The following is a 19,123-nucleotide window of genomic DNA, read 5'->3' on the forward strand; positions in this document are numbered from 1 at the left end:
CCTCTGCACCAGCTACACATAGATCCTTACAGAATCACTCACCCCGAATGGAGTCAGCAGGACCAGACACCCTCCCAGTTGCAGTGGAGGAGTGCGTTCAGCAGCACGCGACCATGTTACAACATCTGGGCACAGCCATGGATCGCGTGCTGCAGACGATGGATTGTTGGGAAAGAGGAGGAGGTTTTCCAGTGCCTCCACCAGCCCCACTACAACAGGTCCCACTGTCCACCCCTCTTCCACCTGGTCCCAGCGGGATTCGACTCGCGCTCCCGAGGGAGCATGATGGGATGGCTGCCGGATGCCAGGGGTTTCTACTACAGCTGGAGCTCTACCTGGCGACCGTCAACCCGGCTCCTCCGGGGCGTGAGAGTGTGTCCGCCCTTGTCTCCTGCCTCTCAGGCAAAGCCCTGGAGTGGGCCAACGCCGTATGAAGTGAGGGAGATGCGGCGTTGGACCATTACGCAGAGTTCACCTGCTGCTTTCGGGCAGTGTTCGACCACCCGCCTGAGGGTCGAGCGGCGGGTGAACGTCTGTTCCACCTGAGGCAGGGGACGAGGAGCACGCAGGATTTCGCCTTGGACTTCCAAACCCTGGCCGCCAGCGCGGGATGGAACGCCAGGGCCCTGATCGATCACTACAGGTGCAGTCTGGGCGAGGACGTCCGTCGGGAGTTGGCCTGCCGAGACACCACCCTCACATTGGACCAGCTGGTGGACATGTCCATCTGGCTGAACAACCTGCTGACTGCCCGTGGACGTCCGGATCGGGACCTGTCAGTTCCATCCTCCAGCACCTCCGCTCCGACGCCCATGGAGCTGGGAGGTGCTGCACTTAGGGCGACCGGAGGAGGGGCCATTCCCTGCACCATCTGTGGCCGCAGAGGGCACACTACTGGTCGTTGCTGGGGGGGTTCCTCAGGGAGTCGAGGCAGCAGGCCGCAGAGGGCACACTACTGGTCGTTGCTGGGGGGGTTCCTCAGGGAGTCGAGGCAGCAGGCAGGGCACTATCGTGTCACCCCAGGTGAGTCGGCACCAACCTCACCCAGAGCCCCCTGTTGCTCACATGTATGTGTTTATTTCATTTCCTGAGTTTTCCCCGCATTCCCAGCATTAGGCGCTAGTAGATTCAGGCGCAGCTGGGAATTTTATTGACCATTCATTTGCTCATAGTTTAGGGATTACCCTTGTTCCTGTGGATATGCTCTTCCCTGTGCACGCCCTAGATAGTCAACCATTTGGGTCAGGGCTGATTAGGAAGGGCACCGCTCCACTTGACATGGTTACGCAGGAGGGTCACAAGGAGAGAATCAGTCTCTTCCTTATTGATTCTCCTGCATTTCCCGTGGTGCTGGGCCTACCCTGGTTGGCCTGTCATAACCCCACTATTTCGTGGCAACAGAGGGCTCTCAAGGGGTGGTCACGAGAGTGCTCAGGGAGGTGTGTGGGGGTTTCCATTGGTGCGACTACGGTGAAAAGTCCAGACCAGGTCTCCACCGTGCGCATCCCCTCAGAATATGCCGATTTGGCTCTCGCCTTCTGTAAGAAGAGGGCGACTAAATTCCCACCTCATCGATGGGGGGATTGTGCGGGCAGGGTGTAGTGGTGTATATCGACGACATTCTGATATACTCCGCTACACGCGCCAAGCATGTGTCCCTGGTGCGCAGGGTGCTTGGTCGACTGTTGGAGCATGACCTGTACGTCAAGGCTGAGAAATGTCTGTTCTTCCAACAGTCTGTCTCCTTCCTAGGGTACCGCATTTAAACTTCAGGGGTGGAGATGGAGAGTGACCGCATTTCAGCCGTGCGTAATTGGCCGACTCCCACCACGGTAAAGGAAGTGCAGCGGTTTCTAGGGTTTGCCAACTACTACCGGAGGTTTATCCGGGGTTTTGGTCAGGTAGCAGCTCCCATTACCTCACTGCTGAAGGGGGGACCGGTGCGGCTGCAGTGGTCGGCTGAGGCGGACAGGGCTTTTGGTCACCTGAAGGCTCTGTTTACCTCAGCTCCCGTGCTGGCTCATCCGGATCCCTCTTTGGCGTTCATAGTGGAGGTGGACGCGTCCGAGGCTGGGATAGGAGCCGTGCTCTCTCAGCGCTCGGGCACACCACCAAAGCTCCGCTCCTGTGCTTTCTTTTCGAAGATGCTCAGCCCGGCAGAGCGAAACTATGATGTGGGGGACTGGGAGCTGTTGGCTGTTGTCAAGGCTCTGAAGGCGTGGAGACATTGGCTTGAGGGGACTAAACACCCTTCTCATCTGGACTGACCACCGCAATCTGGAGTATATCCGGGCGGCGAGGAGACTGAACCCTCGCCAGGCAAGGTGGGCCTTGTTTTTTACATGTTTTGTTTTCACTCTATCCTACAGACCAGGTTCCCAGAACGCTAAGGCAGACGCACTGTCCCAGATGTATGACACAGAGGAGCGGTCCATGGATCATACTCCCATACTTCCAGCCTCTTGCCTGGTGGCACCGGTGGTGTGGGAGCTGGACGCGGACATCGAGCGGGCGTTACGCACAGAGCCCACCCCCCCAGTGTCCAGCTGGGTGCCTGTACGTTCCGTCTGCTGTCCACGCCCGGATGATCTATTGGGCCCACACGTTCGCCTCCTCTGGTCACCCTGGCATCGGTCAGACGGTGCGTTGCCTTAGTGGGAAGTACTGGTGGTCCACCTTGGCCAAGGACGTGAGGGTTTATGTTTCATCCTGCTCGGTGTGCGCCCAGTGCAAGGCTCCCAGGCACCTGCCCAGAGGGAAGTTACAACCCCTACCCGTTCCACAACGGCCGTGGTCGCACCTGTCGGTGGACTTCCTGACGGATCTTCCTCCCTCACAGGGCAACACCACGATCCTGGTCGTTGTGGATCGGATTTCTAAGTCCTGCCATCTCCTCCCTTTGCCCGGTGTCCCTACGGCCCTACAGACTGCGGAGGCCCTGTTTACACATGTCTTCCGGCACTTAAAGTTACTTTTATTTACTCATCTCTGCTGTCCTGCGCCTGACTCCTCTGCACCAGCTACACATAGATCCTTACACATATTGAAGATACGCATGGTCATCCCCAGAATCTTTTCACATGTCTATTTTCAAAGGATAAAGCTAAGAACATTAACAACATCACAGTTAAGAACACTATAACAATATAGAAGAAAATGAAACGTATTGTCCAAGAACCAATATCACTCCCTAAAAACACAACTCTATGGAACAATCCTTTCATAGTTGTTCAGAATTCACTCATAAATTGGTCCACATGGAGAACTAATGTCACAGAAACCGTAAATTACAGTTAAAACCCTATATTACAGTTAACGAAAATGTGCGCTTAATCCAGTATAAATGAATACAATGTAAATGTATTTTTAATCTGTCTGTATGCATATTTAAATATATGGCATAAGAAGGTGCAGTGAGATACCCAATGGGTTGGAAGATACTTTTCTCATCAACACAGACTTAAAAACTGGAAATCAGCCAACCCTCCATTGTTAACACAATGGAAAGGTAAAATGCTTTTTATCTAAATGTTGAAAGTGTGTGGGTGAAGGAGAGAAACAAAATGGTCCAGTTTGAGACCATGTGGCAGAGTGATGTGGGTGCTGGAGATGGGTGTGAGCAGCTGCATCTGGGGTGGTGATGTTGACTGAACAAGTGACTGTGTGGGGGTGTGTCATGTTATGACTTAGCAATCTTACCCTCCTCCCTCAAAACCTTAAATTAACATTATTTTATAGTAGACCTACCAAAACCAGTCTACTAAAGTGTGTGTACAAAAATATATTGTTTTTTTGTAAGATTATTTATTAATTATTTTACAATACAATGAAAAAAATACACATACACGTATAATAATAATAATCTTAAAAAATATATAATTTTTTTGTACACACACTTAGTAGACTGGTGTTGGCATGCCAAATTAAGAATAATGTTCATTGAAGGTTTTGAGGGAGGAGGGAAAGATTGCTGAGTCATAACATGACGCGCGCCACACGATCACGTGTGTTAGTCAACGTTAAATCTGTGAACTAGGACATTTTGCACACTCAAACAGTGGATGCTTGGCTTGCGGATTGAGTTGACCGTTTCTCACTAACGTTATAAGGAAGTGATTCAATCACGGGGAAATATATTTAAGTGTAATTGCTATTCTTAATTAAATAGGTATTGCATGGGGTAACAACCTTGGCATTTCTATTCCGCGCGTGGGACATTCATTGTATTAGCTTTTTAGATAGCAAGAGATATGTGAAGGCCTCCCCCTTTTTGTCTAGCTAGCTAATAAGTATCAGCGTTACAATTTAAATAACTAAATCAGTGTTAATTTGGATCGAGTTTTGTTTTGTTGAAAGTAACTGCTAGCTACATCGCCGAACTTGGCTAAATAACGTTAGCTAACGAGCAGTATTAATAGCTAACGGTAGCTAAACAAAATAGTACAAGCTAGTCCCGCTGTTGGTGCCGAACGCTTGTGCTATGGGCTTGCTGTCACAAGGGTCACCGCTCAACTGGGAAGAAACCAAAAAGTATGCAGACCATGTCAGGAAGCATGGAATCGTTCAGTTTCTCAACATCTATAACAAGGTGAAAGAACGACAGAAGGATGTATTGTTATGGGGCGATGAGGTAAGGCTGCCATGGCTGAACGTTTACTTAAACGTATTTTTTGCATTACATGTGATCTCAGTAATGTCAGTCAGTGAGTGTGCTCTATCATCAGTGAAGTTGCAACTATGTTGACAACGTGCCAACTTGATTGTGATGATGAAACGTGTAACCGATTTACAGTAACAGTGTAGCTAGTGTTGATATCAGTCACATCTGGGCATCAGTACAGTAGTTCATACAAATGATAATCATTCAAATGTTTCCAGTAATCACACAAATGGACAGGGGTAGAATGAGTACTGTAAAATCCTACTCGGGCAGTAGTACTGTTACTTTAATTCAATTGTAGTCAAGTAAAAGTACTGGTGTAAAAAAAAAAAAATTACTAAACTAAAAGTAAAATGTAGCACATTTTAGAAAGTACTCAAAGTAAAAGTTACCAAGTTCTAAAATAATTTGCGATTTCAATTTTGATGGTTATTTTTATTCTCCTTTTAAAATAACTTTTACAAAAACGTTTCTATATACTACTGTATATGTAATATTGTTTACATGTAATGCTTGACAGGCTAAATGTTCCATAAAACACCAGAAAATAACCAACAAGATAAGATTCAGCACAGCTGATTTTAATATTAAATCTTCAACTTCACATATACAAATGTTCAAAAGGCATATTTTTTTGTCGAACTGCCTATTGAACACTTAACTCACTTCACTTGTCTCTGAATTTGCTGATTTAAGTTAATTGAGTCTATCCTAGCTCGCTTTGCAGTGAAGAGTAGTCCAGCACAGCTAAAAAGACGCTCACAGGCGGCAACTTCTTTATGTACGGAAACAAATGAAGTAAATCCATTTTGTCCGATGGACTAGCAAGATACCCATCCAGCTCCCTTGTACCTTCTGACTGTTTGGTTGTCAGTGATGAAGAAATCCTCTTCATCAGATGAATGCTGCCTTAGATGAGCAGTCTCGTCCTGTGTGATTGTGTCAAGATGATTCTTCAGGTACGCCAAACCTGTACATTGGAAACAACACAACATTCACATTCAGTGTTTCAGCAAACTCTGTTGTATGTGGCTGGCAACACAATCATATTATTGGCATTGCAATAGCTCTAACACAGACTTCCGCACTTGTTATTCTCAGATACTGAGATTGATTTGAGTTGTTCAAAATACATTCAGACCTAACAAATTCTATAATGAGGTGAGTCCATGTCTGGCTGTGCCCAAACATAGTTATATGCAAAGGTTATTGTCCAGCACCTGTAATGCAACTTAAATAATGGAAAAAAAAGAAAACATAACAATTTAAAGAAAAGACTCAGACTAAAAGATATCATCATATGGACAATGGGGTTAAAACCTTTTGGAGTAAAGAAATCATACCGGCTGTGATGACATCAGCTTTGTCAGTCCAAGACGTCTTGAACTTTGGCAGAAGGATTGCAGCAGCAATAAGCTGTGGCTCCTCCATCATTTCTCCAAAGTGCTTTTGGAGACCGTTCTGAATGGCTCTGATAAGTGGTAGGCACATTTGGCAAGATGCTTCCAGCCTCTGAAGTTTTGTTTTTAGTAAGAAGATCACTGGCAGCAGCCACCACATATGCGTGTTGATCTCAGACTGTAGAATGTTCAAAGCTGAGACCAAAGGCTTCATCACTTTGCAGTACTCATTCAAGAAGGACATTTCTGCCGGGCTCAGCCTGAAAGATTAACTTAAGGTAAATGTAGTACCTCTTAGAATTCTAAAATTTCATGGACAATAAATATTACTGTAATAGGAAAACATAACATTGATTCAAATAATTGCTACTCACATTTTCACTTTTAATTCTTCACACTAATTTCTTATGGAATCCTCCCCCTTCTCTTGTATGATACGTGTGATCCTCTCCGCAGCCAGGTAAGTTGAGTTCCAAAGTGTTTGATTTGGACGGATGAACTGCAGTTTGCACTCATTCTCTACAACTTCAGCAGCTAAGGTTGACCGCCCCATTTTATTCCACATGGCTTGGCATTTGGCAAAAGACAACCTGAACAACTTTTTGTAGCTATCAATATTTGTTTCTGCCAACGCACAATCTGTTGCAATGAGGTTCAGCAGGTGACATGCACACTGTTGATGCTGAGGGAGTTTATATTATAGGCCACTGTCATTTTCCAGGATGGAATAGGGATCTTGGTATTCAACCTGCTCTGCTGGCTCTTCAGCATCTGAGTCTCGGTCTGCTGACTCGACTGCCTGGCTCTGCTCACCAAAAACATTGAATGCTTTGAAGTTTGATCCACTGTCTGTTGTGGTTCTAGATAGACGTGTCTGTCTGTCCCGTCTGTCGTCAAGCCCTGATAATAGTAACCAACATCTGATTCGTATCAAACCTTTTTCTAAGAATGAGTTGGCTTAATTTCCCGTGTTCCTCTCTGGGAAATTAAGCTAACTCATTCTTAGAAAAAAGTTTGGTACGAATCAGATGTTGGGTACTATGATCAGGGCTTGGCATTAACTTTTTTAGCCACTTGACATTCTTTTTTACTAGTCCAATGGGTAAAAATACTTGTTTGAAACTATTGTTGTAGTAAAAAAAATTACTATTTACAGATGCCATTTGATCATTATTGTAATTTTAATAACAGTGGACAACCCCTGACTTCAACAATATGGAAACTATAACAAACTGAATCTGCATACAATGAAGTACATCAGTGATATTTTCCCTCATGGGGCAGAATTGCTTAATTATTGTATAATACTGAATAGAATATTAACCTATGACCTGCTAATTAAAGCTGTTTGACGTCTGTTTTACTTCACAATACTGACACTCCGAGATAGAGATGCATCTCTAAAACTCAGATCAAATGTCACAGAACACAATGACTCACACAATGAATTTCAAGTCTACATGATGGTGAATAACACACAAATACCCACCATTTTACATTTGATAAAATATATGTATGATTTTATGCATGTACAGTACTTATAGGACTTACTAAGAAAGTTAAACATGGTTTATACCTACTTACTGTTTTAAATGATGATCATTTTCCTGTTTATCATCTTCGCATGCAGACACAGAGAGACACGTGTGTGTGATCAGTCCTCCAAGTTGATCTCCATCAGTGGAGTCAGACACCTGAATCTTGTGCTCCTTTCCTCTGAAATAAAAGTAAAGCAAACCAATGTTTGTTTATGCTTAATTGTTTCATATTATGAACAAATCCTTTATGCTTCATTCAATTATGTTTAATGTGCCTTGAACAAATTTGTTTCGTTCAATTGTGCCGTGTACCTTGAACAAAATATACAGCTCACATTTATAAAATTGGCAACATTATCCTCGTACACACCTGACTGCAGGACATTGAGGAAAATGTATTTTCATTGGGACAGCTGATTGGCCCTGGGCAAAGCTCTTGTACTGGGAGTACTCTGACATGACTTCATCTGGTGTAATCCCTGCCATAGCCAAGAGCTTCTTGTAAAAGGCAACCAGACTCCTCAACTCCTCCTGACCATACTGGCTGAAGGCCTCTGACTAACTGGCCTCAGGGGACCCCATTTAAAAAAAAAATAAAAAAAATAAAAAAAATAAATCAAGCCCAAGTTTAGCCCATAGAGGGCGCTAAACCATTGCAATTTTACAGAGCTGCTAAAAAATATGTAGGCCTACCACTATTTGTCACATTTGGTTACTCTAGTAGTTTTGCGAGCCAATACTAACTAGTGTTAGCACAATAACGCTAGTTAGCAATTGTGATAACACTAGGTATCAACTACCTTCAAACTGCTCGCAGACATAAAATTGTTATCCACGAGTTCAATCTGACTGGAAGTAGATAAAGGGTGTAATTGCCAAAATCCCGAACTGTCCCTACATAGCTAGCATTAGCTGATCAATGGAGTGGCAAGTAATGTTAGCCTGCCTTCTATGCTAACTTTAGCTAGCTAGATAACTTAGCGCTAGCCAACCTGAACCTGTCAGTTGGTAACGGGTTGCTAAAATCAGCATTTGCTAGAACAGTTTAAACTATTTTGATTAACTTGGTGCATACGGAAAGTATTCAGACTCCTTGACTTTTCTACGTTTTGTTACGTTACAGCCTTATTCTAAAATTGATTAAATTGTTTTCCCTCATCAATTTACACACCCTAGCCCATAATGACAAAGCGAAAACAAACAACTCTTTTAAAAATGTTAGTAAATTTATTAAAAATAACATACATTAAAAAAAAGGTAAGTATTCAGACCCTTTGCTATGACTTGAAATTGAGCTCGGGTGCATCCTGTTTCCATTGCTCATCCTTGATGTTTCTACAACTTGATTGGAGTCCACCTGTGGTAAATTCAATTGATTTGACATGATTTGGAAAGGCACACCTGTCTACAGTCGTGGGCAAAAGTTTTGAATGACACAGTCTGCTGCCTCAGTTTGTATGATGGCAATTTGCATATACTCCAGAATGTTATAAAGAGTGATCAGATGAATTGCAATTAATTGCAAAGTCCCTCTTTGCCATGCAAATGAACTGAATCCCAGAAAAACATTTCCTCTGCATTTCAGTCCTGCCACAAAAGGACCAGCTGACATCATGTCAGGGATTCTCTCGTTAACACAGGTGTGAGTGTTGACGAGGACAAAGCTGGAGATCACTTTGTCGTGCTGATTGAGTTCGAATAACAGACTGGAAGCTTCAAAAGGAGGGTTGTGCTTGGAATCATTGTTCTTCCTCTGTCAACCATGGTTACCTGCAAGGAAACACGTGCCGTCATCATTGCTTTGCACATAAAAGGCTTCACAGGCAAGGATATTGCTGCCAGTAAGATTTCACCTAAATCAACCATTTATCGGATCATCAAGAACTTCAAGGAGAGCGGTTAAATTGTTGTGAAGAAGGCTTCAGGGTGCCCAAGAAAGTCCAGCAAGCGCCAGGACTGTCTCCTAAACTTGATTCAGCTGCGGGATCGGGACACCACCAGTACAGTGCTTGCTCAGGAATGGCAGCAGGCAGGTGTGAATGCATCTGCACCCAGAGTGAGGTGAAGACTTTTGGAGGATGGCCTGGTGTCAAGAAGGGCAGCAAAGAAGCAACTTCTCTCCAGGAAAAACATCAGGGACAGACTGATATTCTGCAAAAGGTACAGGGATTGGACTGCTGAGGGCTGGGGTAAAGTCATTTTCTCTGATGAATCCCCTTTCCGATTGTTTGGGGCATCTGGAAAAAAAATCTAGTCCGGAGAAGACAAGGTGAGCGCTACCATCAGTCCTGTGTCATGCCAACAGTAAAGCATCCTAAGACCATTCATGTGTGGGGTTGCCTCTCAGCCAAGGGAGTGGGCTCACTCACAATTTTGCCTACGAACACAGCCATGAATAAAGAATGGTACCAACACATCCTCCGAGAGCAACTTCTCCCAACCATCCAGGATCAGTTTGGTGACGAACAATGCCTTTTCCAGCATGATGGAGCACCTTGCCATAAGGCAAAAGTGATAACTAAGTGGCTAAGGGAACAAAACATTGATTATTATTTTTTTGTTTTTTTGGGGGGGGTCCATGGCCAGGAAACTCCCCAGACCTTAATCCCATTGAGAACTTGTGGTCAATCCTCAAGAGGTGGGTGGACTAACAAAAATCCACAAATTCTGACAAACTCCAAGCATTGATTATGCAAGAATGGGCTGCCATCAGTCAGGACGTGGCCCAGAAGTTAATTGACAGCATGCCAGGGCAGATTGCAGAGGTCTTGAAAAAGAAGGGTCAACACTGCAAATATTGACTCTTTGCATCAACTTCATGTAATTGTCAATAAAAGCCTTTGACACTTATGAAATGCTTGTAATTATACTTCAGTATTCCATAGTAACATCTGACAAAAATATCTAAAGACACTGATGCAACAAACTTTGTGGAAATTAATGTGTCATTCTCAACACGTTTGGCCATGACTGTATATAACATTCCACTGTTGACAGTGCATGTCAGAACAAAATCCAAGCCATGAGGTCGAAGGGATTGTCCGTAGAGCTCCGGGACAGGATTGTGTCGTGGCAGAGATCTGGGAAGAGTACCAAAAAAAAACTGCCACCATCCCCACGGTGAAGCATGGTGGTGGCAGCATCATGCTGTGGGGATGTTTTTCAGCAACAGGGAGACTAGTCAGGATCAAGGGAAAGATGAATGGAGCAAAGTACAGAGAGATCCTTGACGAAAACCTGCTCCAGAACTCTCAGGACCTCCAGACTGGGGTAAGGTTCAACCTTCCAACAGGACAACAACCCCAAGCACACAGCCAAGACAATGCAGGAGTTACTTCGGGACAAGTCTCTGAATGTCCTTGAGTGGCCCAGCCAGAGCCCAGAATTGAAGCCGATCGAACAACGCTGGAGAGACGTGACAATAGCTGTGCAGCGACGCTCCCCATCCAACCTGACAGATCTTGAGATTCTGCAGAGAAGAATGGGAGAAAGTCCCCAAATACCGGTGTGTCAAGCTTTTACCATCATACCCAAGAAGACGAGAGGCTGTAATCACTTCCAAATGTGCTTGAACAAAATACTGAGTAATGGGTCTGAATAGTTATGTTAATGTCATATTTCAGTTATATATATATATACACACATTTCTAAAAAATGTTTTTGCTTCATCGTTATGGTGTATTGTGTGCAGATTGATGAGGGGGAAAAATGAATTCATTTTAGAATAAGGCTGTAACGAAACTGTGGAAAAAGTCAAGGGGTCTGAATACTTTCCGAATGCGCTGTACGTGTCTGCAAAACCGGGGAAATGCTGATAATTCGAGCAGTACATGACATCTCCCTTCGTGTCATGTCGAACTCATGGAACTCCTCTTTCCAGGTCAGAATGAATTTGTGTCCTTTCTACTTGTATGCTGCATTTTCTAGCAGCTGGTTCAAGGTTTGGTAGTGGTGGTGGCGCTTGCTTGGTGCCTGGCCAGCATTCGGTGCTTGTAGAAACATTTTATTAGACAGCTACACAATATACCTGGATCATTAGTAAGATGGTCGCCTCGCTTTGAGTCCTTAGGAAACTATGCAGTATTTTGTGTGTTTATGTATTATTTCCTACATTGTTAGCCCAGAAAATCATAAGTGTTATTACATACAGCCGGGATGTACTATTGGATATCAGAGCAACGTCAACTTACCAACATTACGACCAGGAATACAACTTTCCAGAACGGATCCTTTGTTCGGACCACCACCCAGGACCGTAGATCTAATCCCAGAAGCTGACCCAAAACAACGTCGCCGCAGAAGAGGCAACGGAGTGGCCTCCTGGTCAGACTCTGTTGGCGTACACACTGCCCACCGTTTCAGAGTATACTACTCACCAATGTCCAGTCTCTTGACAACAAGGTAGATGAAATTAGAGCATGTGTTGCCTTCCAGAGAGACATCAAAGATTGTAACATTCTCTGTTTCAAGGAAACATGGCTCTCTCAGGATACGTTGTCGGAGTCGGTTCAGCTACCGGACTTCTTCATGCGTCGCGTCGACAGATATAAACACCTCTCTGAGAATAGGAAGGGTGGCGGTGTATAATTCATGATTAACGACTCATGGTGTAATCACAACATAAAGGAACTCAAATCCTTCTGCTCACCTGAACAAGAATTCCTTACAATATTATCTCCCAAGAGAATTTTCGTCAGTTATCGTCACAGCTGTGTTTATTCCCCCTCAAGCAGACACCACGACGGCCCTCAAGGAACTTCACTGGACTCTATGCAAACTGGAAACCATATATCCTGAGGCTGCATCTATTGTTGCTGGGGATTTTAAGAAGGCAAATATGAACAAGGCTACCTAAATTCTATCAGCATATTGATTGCAGCACTCACACGGGCAATACACTCGATCACTGCTACTCTAACTTCCACGATGCATACAAGGCCCTCCCTTCGGCAAATCCGACCAAGACTCCATCTTGCGCCTACCGTCTTATACGCAATAACTCAAACCGGATGTACCCGTGACTAGAACAACTCAACGCTGGTCTGACCAATCGGAATCCACGCTTCAAGATTGTTTTGACCATGCAGACTGGGAAAAGTTCAGAGCAGCCTCAGAGAATAACATCGATCTATACGCTGACTCGGTGAGTGAGTTTATAAGGAAGTGCATTGGAGATGTTGTACCCACTGACTATTAAAACCTACCCTAACCAGAAACCGTGGAATGGATGGTGGCATTTGCGCAAAACAGAAAGCGCAAACAACCGCATTTAACCATGAAAAGAGGACTGGAATATGGCCGAATTAATATAAACAGTGTAGTTATTCCCTCAAGTCAATCAAACAAGCAATGTTGCTATAGAGACAAAGTGGAGTTGGAATTCAACGGCTCAGACACGAGACTGTGTGTGTGTGTGTGTGTGTGTGTGTGTGTGTGTGTGTGTGTGTGTGTGTGTGTGGCAGGGTCTACAGGACTCACTGACTACAAAAAGAGAACCAGCAACGTTACGGACACCGACATCTCGCTTCCAGACAAACTAAACACCTTTGCCCGCTTTGAGGATAATACTGTGCCACCATCGCGGCCTGCTAACAAGGACTGAGCCCCCCCTCTCCTCCGTGGCCGACGTGAGTAAGACAATTAAATGTGTTAACCCTCGCAAGTCTGCTGGCCCAGACGGCATCCCTTGCCGCATCCTCAGAGCATGTGCAGACTGACTGGCTGGTGCGTTTACGGACATATTCAATCGCTCCCTTTCCCAGTCTGCTGTCCCGACATGTTTCAAGATGGCCACCATTGTTCCTCTACCCAAGAAGGCAAAGATAACTGAACTAAATGACTACTGCCCCGTGGCACTCACTTCTGTCATCATGAAGTGCTTTGAGAGACCAGTCAAGGATCATGCCACCCTAGACCCTCTTCAGTTTGCATACCGCCCCAACAGGTCCACAGACGATGCAATCGCCATCACACTGCCCTATCCCATCTGGACAAGAGGAATACCTATGTAAGAATGCTGTTCATTGACTACAGCTCAGCATTCAACACCATAGTACCCTCCAAGCTCATCATTAAGCTGAAGGCCCTGGATCTCAATCCGCCCTGTGCAATTCGGTCCTGGACTTTATGACGGGCCACCCCCAGGTGGTGAAGGTAGGAATCAACATCTCCACTTCGCTGACCCTCAACACTGAGGCCCCACAAGGGTGTGTGCTCAGCCCCCTCCTGTACTCTCTGTTCGCCCATGACTGCGTGGCCATGCACGCCTCCAACTCAATCATCAAGTTTGCAGACGACACAACAGTAGTGGGCTTGATTACCAACAACGACGAGACGGCCTACAGGGAGGAGGTGAGGGCACTCGGAGTGTGGTATCAGGAAAATAACCTCTCGCTCAACGTCAACAAAACAAAGGAGATGATCGTGGACTTCAGGAAACAGCAGAGGGAGCACCCCCCCCCATCCACATCGAAGGGACAGTAGTGGAGAAAGTGGGAAGTTTTAAGTTCCTCTGCGTACACATCACAGACAAAGTGAAATGGTCCACCCACACAGTGTGGTGAAGGCGCAACAGCGCCTCTTCAATCTCAGGAGGCTGAAGAAATGTGGCTTGTCACCTAAAACCCTCACAAACTTTTACAGATGCACAATCGAGAGCATCCTGTCGGGCTGTATCACCGCCTGGTACGACAACTGCACCACCCTCAACCGCAAGGCTCTCCAGAGGGTGACGCATCAACGGGGGCAAACTACTTGCCCTCCAAGACACTTACAGCAGCCGATGTCACAGGAAGGCCAAAAAAGATCATCAAGGACAACAACCACCCGAGCCACTGCCTGTTCACCCCACTACCATCCAGAAGGCAAGGTCAGTACAGGTGCATCAAAGCTGGAACCGAGAGACATAAGCTGTTTTTCAAGCTCAAGCCCATCAGACTGTTAGTAGCCTCTCTGAGTTGGTGATTGCTGTTTAACTACAGACTCATATCACTGGCCACTTTCATAAAATGCCCCCAAACATACTTCCAAAGTTGTGGCAAAATGGCTTAAGGACAACAAAGTCAAGGTATTGGAGTGGCCATCACAAAGCCCTGACCTCAATCCTATAGAAAATGTGTGGGCAGAACTGTGAAAAGCTTGTGTGAGCAAGGAGGCCTACAAACCAGACAGTTACACCAGCTCTGTCAGGAGGAATGGGCCAAAATTCACCCAACTTATGACCCAAGTTAAACAATTTAAAAGGCAATGCTACCAAATACTAATTGAGTGAATGTAAACTTCTGACCCACTGGGAATGTGATGAAAGAAATAAATGCTGAAATAAATAATTCTCTCTCTTATTCTGACATTTCACATTCTTAAAATAAAGTGGTGATCCTAACTGACATAAGACAGGGAATTTTGACTTGGATTAAATGTCACGAATTGTGAAACTGAGTAAATGTATTTGGCTAAGGTGTATGTAAACTTCCGACTTCAACTGTATGTATATACTGTACCTTATACCATCTATTGCACCATGCCTATGCCGCTCGTCCTTATATTTATTTGTACATGTTCTTATTCCTCCCTTTAGATTTGTGTGTATTAGGTAGTTGTTGGTGAATTGTTTGATAACTTGTTAGATATTACTGCACTGTCGGAACTAGAAGCACAAGCATTTCACTACACTCGCATTAACATCTGCTAACCATGTGTATGTGACCAATAAAATTTGATTTCAATTATATACAAAAGTAGGTGGAAACCCCTTCAAATTAGTGGATTTGGCTATTTCAGCCTCACCCGTTGCTCTGACAACTGTATAAAATCGAGCACACAGCCATGCAATCTCCATAGACGAACATTGGCAATAGAATGGCCTTACTGAAAAGCTCTGACTTTCAATGTGGATGCTACCTTTCCAACAAGTCAAATGTCTGTCCTGCTAGAGCTGCCCCAGTCAATTGTAAGTGCTGTTATTGTGAATTGGAAATGTCTAGGAGCAATAACAGCTCAGCTGCGAAGTGGTATGCCAGACAAGCTCACAGTGGCTCAGTTGGTAGAGCATGATGTTTGCAACGCCAGCATGGTGTGTGCAACGCCAGGGTTGTGGGTTCGATTCCCACAGGGGGCCAGTACAAAAAAAATGCATGTATTCACTGCTGTAAGTCGCTCTGGATAAGAGCGTCTGCTAAATGACTTAAATGTAAAAAGAACAGGACCGCTGAAGCGCGTAGTGCGTAGAAATCATCTGTCCTCTGTTACAACACTCACTACCGAGTTCCAAACTGCCTCTGGAAGCAACGTCAGCACAATAACTGTTCGTTGGGAGCTTCATGAAATGGGTTTCCATGGCTGATCAGCTGCACACAAACCTAAGATTACCATGCGCAATGCCAAGCGTTGGCTGGAGTGGTGTTAAGCTCGCCGCCATTGGACTCTGGAGCAGTGGAAACGCGTTCTCTGGAGTGATAAATCACACTTCATCTGGCAGTTCTATGGATGAACCTGGGTTTGGCGGATGCCAGGAGAACCCTACCAGATGCCAGGAGAACCAATGCAGTGCCAACTGTAATGTTTGGTGGAGGAGGAATAATGGTCAGGAGCTGTTTTTAATGGTTCGGGCTAGGCCCTTAGCACTGACGATTCTGTGCTTCCATCTTTGTGGAAACAGTTTGGAAGGCCCTTTCCTGTTTCAGTAGGACAATGCCCCTGTGCGCAAAGCGAGGTTCGTACAGAAGTGGTTTGTCGAGATAGGGTCATAAGTGGTTTGTCACAGGGATCTGTGACTGGCCGGCACAGATCCCTGAGCTCAACCCCATCGGACACCTTTGGGATGAATTGGCACGCCGACTGCGAGCCAGGCCTAATCGCCCAACATCAGTGCCCCACTCACTAATGGTCTTGTAGCTGAATGCAAGCAAGTCCCCTCAGCAATGTTCCAACAATGGAAAGCCTTCCCAGAAGAGTGGAGGCTGTTATAGCAGCAAAGGGGGACCAACTCCATATTAATGCCCATTATTTTGTTCGACGAACAGGTGTACATATATTTTTGGTCATGTGGTGTATCTCCTGCTCCCATCTCCTAGAGTTAACACTGACGGGAGTAGACTTCACACATTTTGAAAACTGAGGTAAAACCGCAGCCACACAGGACACATGACGAGAGACTAAAGATCAGCCTCCAACTCGCAGCTCAATTCATTTAGCCAAATCTCTGTAGTCTACTTGCAGCCTACACATTGATTAGATAGTTATGAAATCTTTTCTATCTATCTGAGATGGTGGGTGTCCTCTTTCTTGTGTTTTGAGGTGGAACGACCCTAGGATTTATACACTTCACAACTGGTCATTTCCACCTTCCCCCACTTGGTTATGAACGCAGCGTCAGGCTACATTTTGTTAACACTAATCAACATGAGCTTTGATTCTACTTTCAATTAGTTTTTAGCCAATGGGTGCTGTCAGTGATGTCAACATGTGCTGTAGGCCTAATGGATTTCAACATGATAGGCATTGCATTTGCGCACAGTTTTTCAGGCTTCAAATATAAACTGGTTATGCAAAATGTTATTTTCTCCCCTTTTTAGGTGGAATACATGTTGATTGAAATGGATGAGAAAAATGAAAAGGTTCGTCTTGTTCTCAATGGTGGGGAGGTTTTGGAAACCCTTCAAGACAAAGGTGAAAAGACAAACCCCAAGTAAGTCAGCTTTAAATCTGTTTAGAAAATGACCAGATTATCGGGTTGAGTTGAAACTGGCTGCAATGTATCTGCCTTATGTTAAAGTAGAATCTTTATTTTTTACACTCATATCGCTGTTTTTGATGTAAATGCCATGTTATAAAAGGGTACAGACAGTTTTTGCGATCCAACTTATTTTTGAGAAACTTGCCCCAACCAGCGATTCACTTCTTCGTTGTGCAGTACGGGGGCTCAAACCTTTAGTAATTTATTAGATGCTCTTATCCAGAGCGACTTACAGTAGTGATTGCATATACAGTTGAAGTCGGAAGTTTACATACACTTAGGTTAGAGTCATTAACTCGTTTTTCAACCACTCCACTAATTTCTTGTTAACAAACTATAGTTTCGGCAAGTCGGTTAGGACACCTACTTTGTGCATGACAAGTTATTTTTCCAAAAATTGTTTACAGACAGATTATTTCACTTATAATTCACTGTATCACAATTCCAGTAGGTCAGAAGTTTACATACTCTAAGTTGACTGTGCCTTTAACTTGTTATCGATAGGGGGCAGTATTTTCACAGCCGGATAAAAAACGTACCCGATTTAATCTGGTTATTACTCCTGCCCAGAAACTAGAATATGCATATAATTAGTAGCTTTGGATAGAAAACACTCCAACGTTTCTAAAACTTTTTGAATGGTGTCTGTGAGTATAACAGACCTCAAATGGCAGGCCAAAACCTGAAGATTCTGTACAGGAAGTACCCTGTCTGACCATTTCTTGGCCTTCTTTGTCATCTCTATCCAAAACTGAGGATCTCTGCTGTAACGTGACACTTTCTAAGGCTCTCAGAAGCCGCCAGAAAGTTGAATGATGACTCTGCTGTTCCAGGCTGAAAAACAGTAGCGCATTTGGATAGTGGTCGATCTGAGAACAATGAGACGGGTGTGCGCGTGCACGAGACGACTCCATTTTCAACTTTGAGTCTTTGAACGAAAACAGGGTTTCCCGGTCGGAATAGTATCGCAATTTTACGAGAAAAATCGCATAAAAATTGATTTTAAACAGCGTTTGACATGCTTCGAAGTACGGTAATGGAATATTTTGAAATTTGTTGTCACGATACGCGCCGGGCGCGTCACCCTTCGTTACCCTTCGGATAGTGTCTTGAACGCACGAACAAACGCCGCTATTTGGATATAACTATGGATTATTTGGAACCAAACCAACATTTGTTATTGAAGTAGAAGTCCTGGTAGTGCATTCTGACGAAGAACAGCAAAGGTAATCCAATTTTTCTTATAGTAAATCTGAGTTTGGTGAGTGCCAAACTTGGTGGGTGTCAAATTAGCTAGCCCGTGATGGCGAGCTATCTACTCAGAATATTGCAAAATGTGCTTTCACCGAAAAGCTATTTTAAAATCGGACACCGCGATTGCATAAAGGAGTTCTGTATCTATAATTCTTAAAATAATTGTTATGTTTTTTGTGAACGTTTATCGTGAGTAATTTAGTCAATTCACCGGAAGTGTTCGGTGGGAATGCTAGTTCTGAACGTCACATGCTAATGTAAAAAGCTGTTTTTTGATATAAATATGTACTTGATTGAACAAAACATGCATGTATTGTATAACATAATGTCCTAGGAGTGTCATCTGATGAAGATCATCAAAGGTTAGTGCAGCATTTAGCTGTGGTTTTGGTTTTTGTGACATTATATGCTAGCTTGAAAAATGGGTCTCTGATTATTTCTGGCTGGGTACTCTGCTGACATAATCTAAAGGTTTGCTTTCGCTGTAAAGCCTTTTTGAAATCGGACAGTGTGGTTAGATAAAGGAGAGTCTTGTCTT

At 44.4% G+C, this 19,123-nt stretch overlaps 1 protein-coding gene across 3 annotated transcripts in view; it reads left to right on the forward strand.

The window, feature by feature from the left end:
- The first annotated feature begins 4,009 nt into the window (after window positions 1-4,009).
- The window catches only part of LOC106612605 (glutamate--cysteine ligase catalytic subunit), a 35,426-nt gene continuing 20,312 nt past the window's right edge, over window positions 4,010-19,123 (forward strand). For 2 of the 3 annotated variants that reach the window (XM_014213923.2, XM_014213943.2), the window contains exons 1-2: window positions 4,010-4,630; window positions 17,171-17,283. In XM_014213923.2, the coding sequence (XP_014069398.1) occupies window positions 4,481-4,630; window positions 17,171-17,283 (263 nt within the window). In that variant the 5' untranslated portion in view covers window positions 4,010-4,480. The remainder of the gene's footprint in view (window positions 4,631-17,170; window positions 17,284-19,123) is intronic. The other variant, XM_014213933.2, reaches the window with a different exon arrangement.

The sequence above is a fragment of the Salmo salar genome, chromosome ssa01 (assembly GCF_905237065.1).
Source record: "Salmo salar chromosome ssa01, Ssal_v3.1, whole genome shotgun sequence".
NCBI classification, from domain to species: Eukaryota; Metazoa; Chordata; class Actinopteri; order Salmoniformes; family Salmonidae; genus Salmo; species Salmo salar.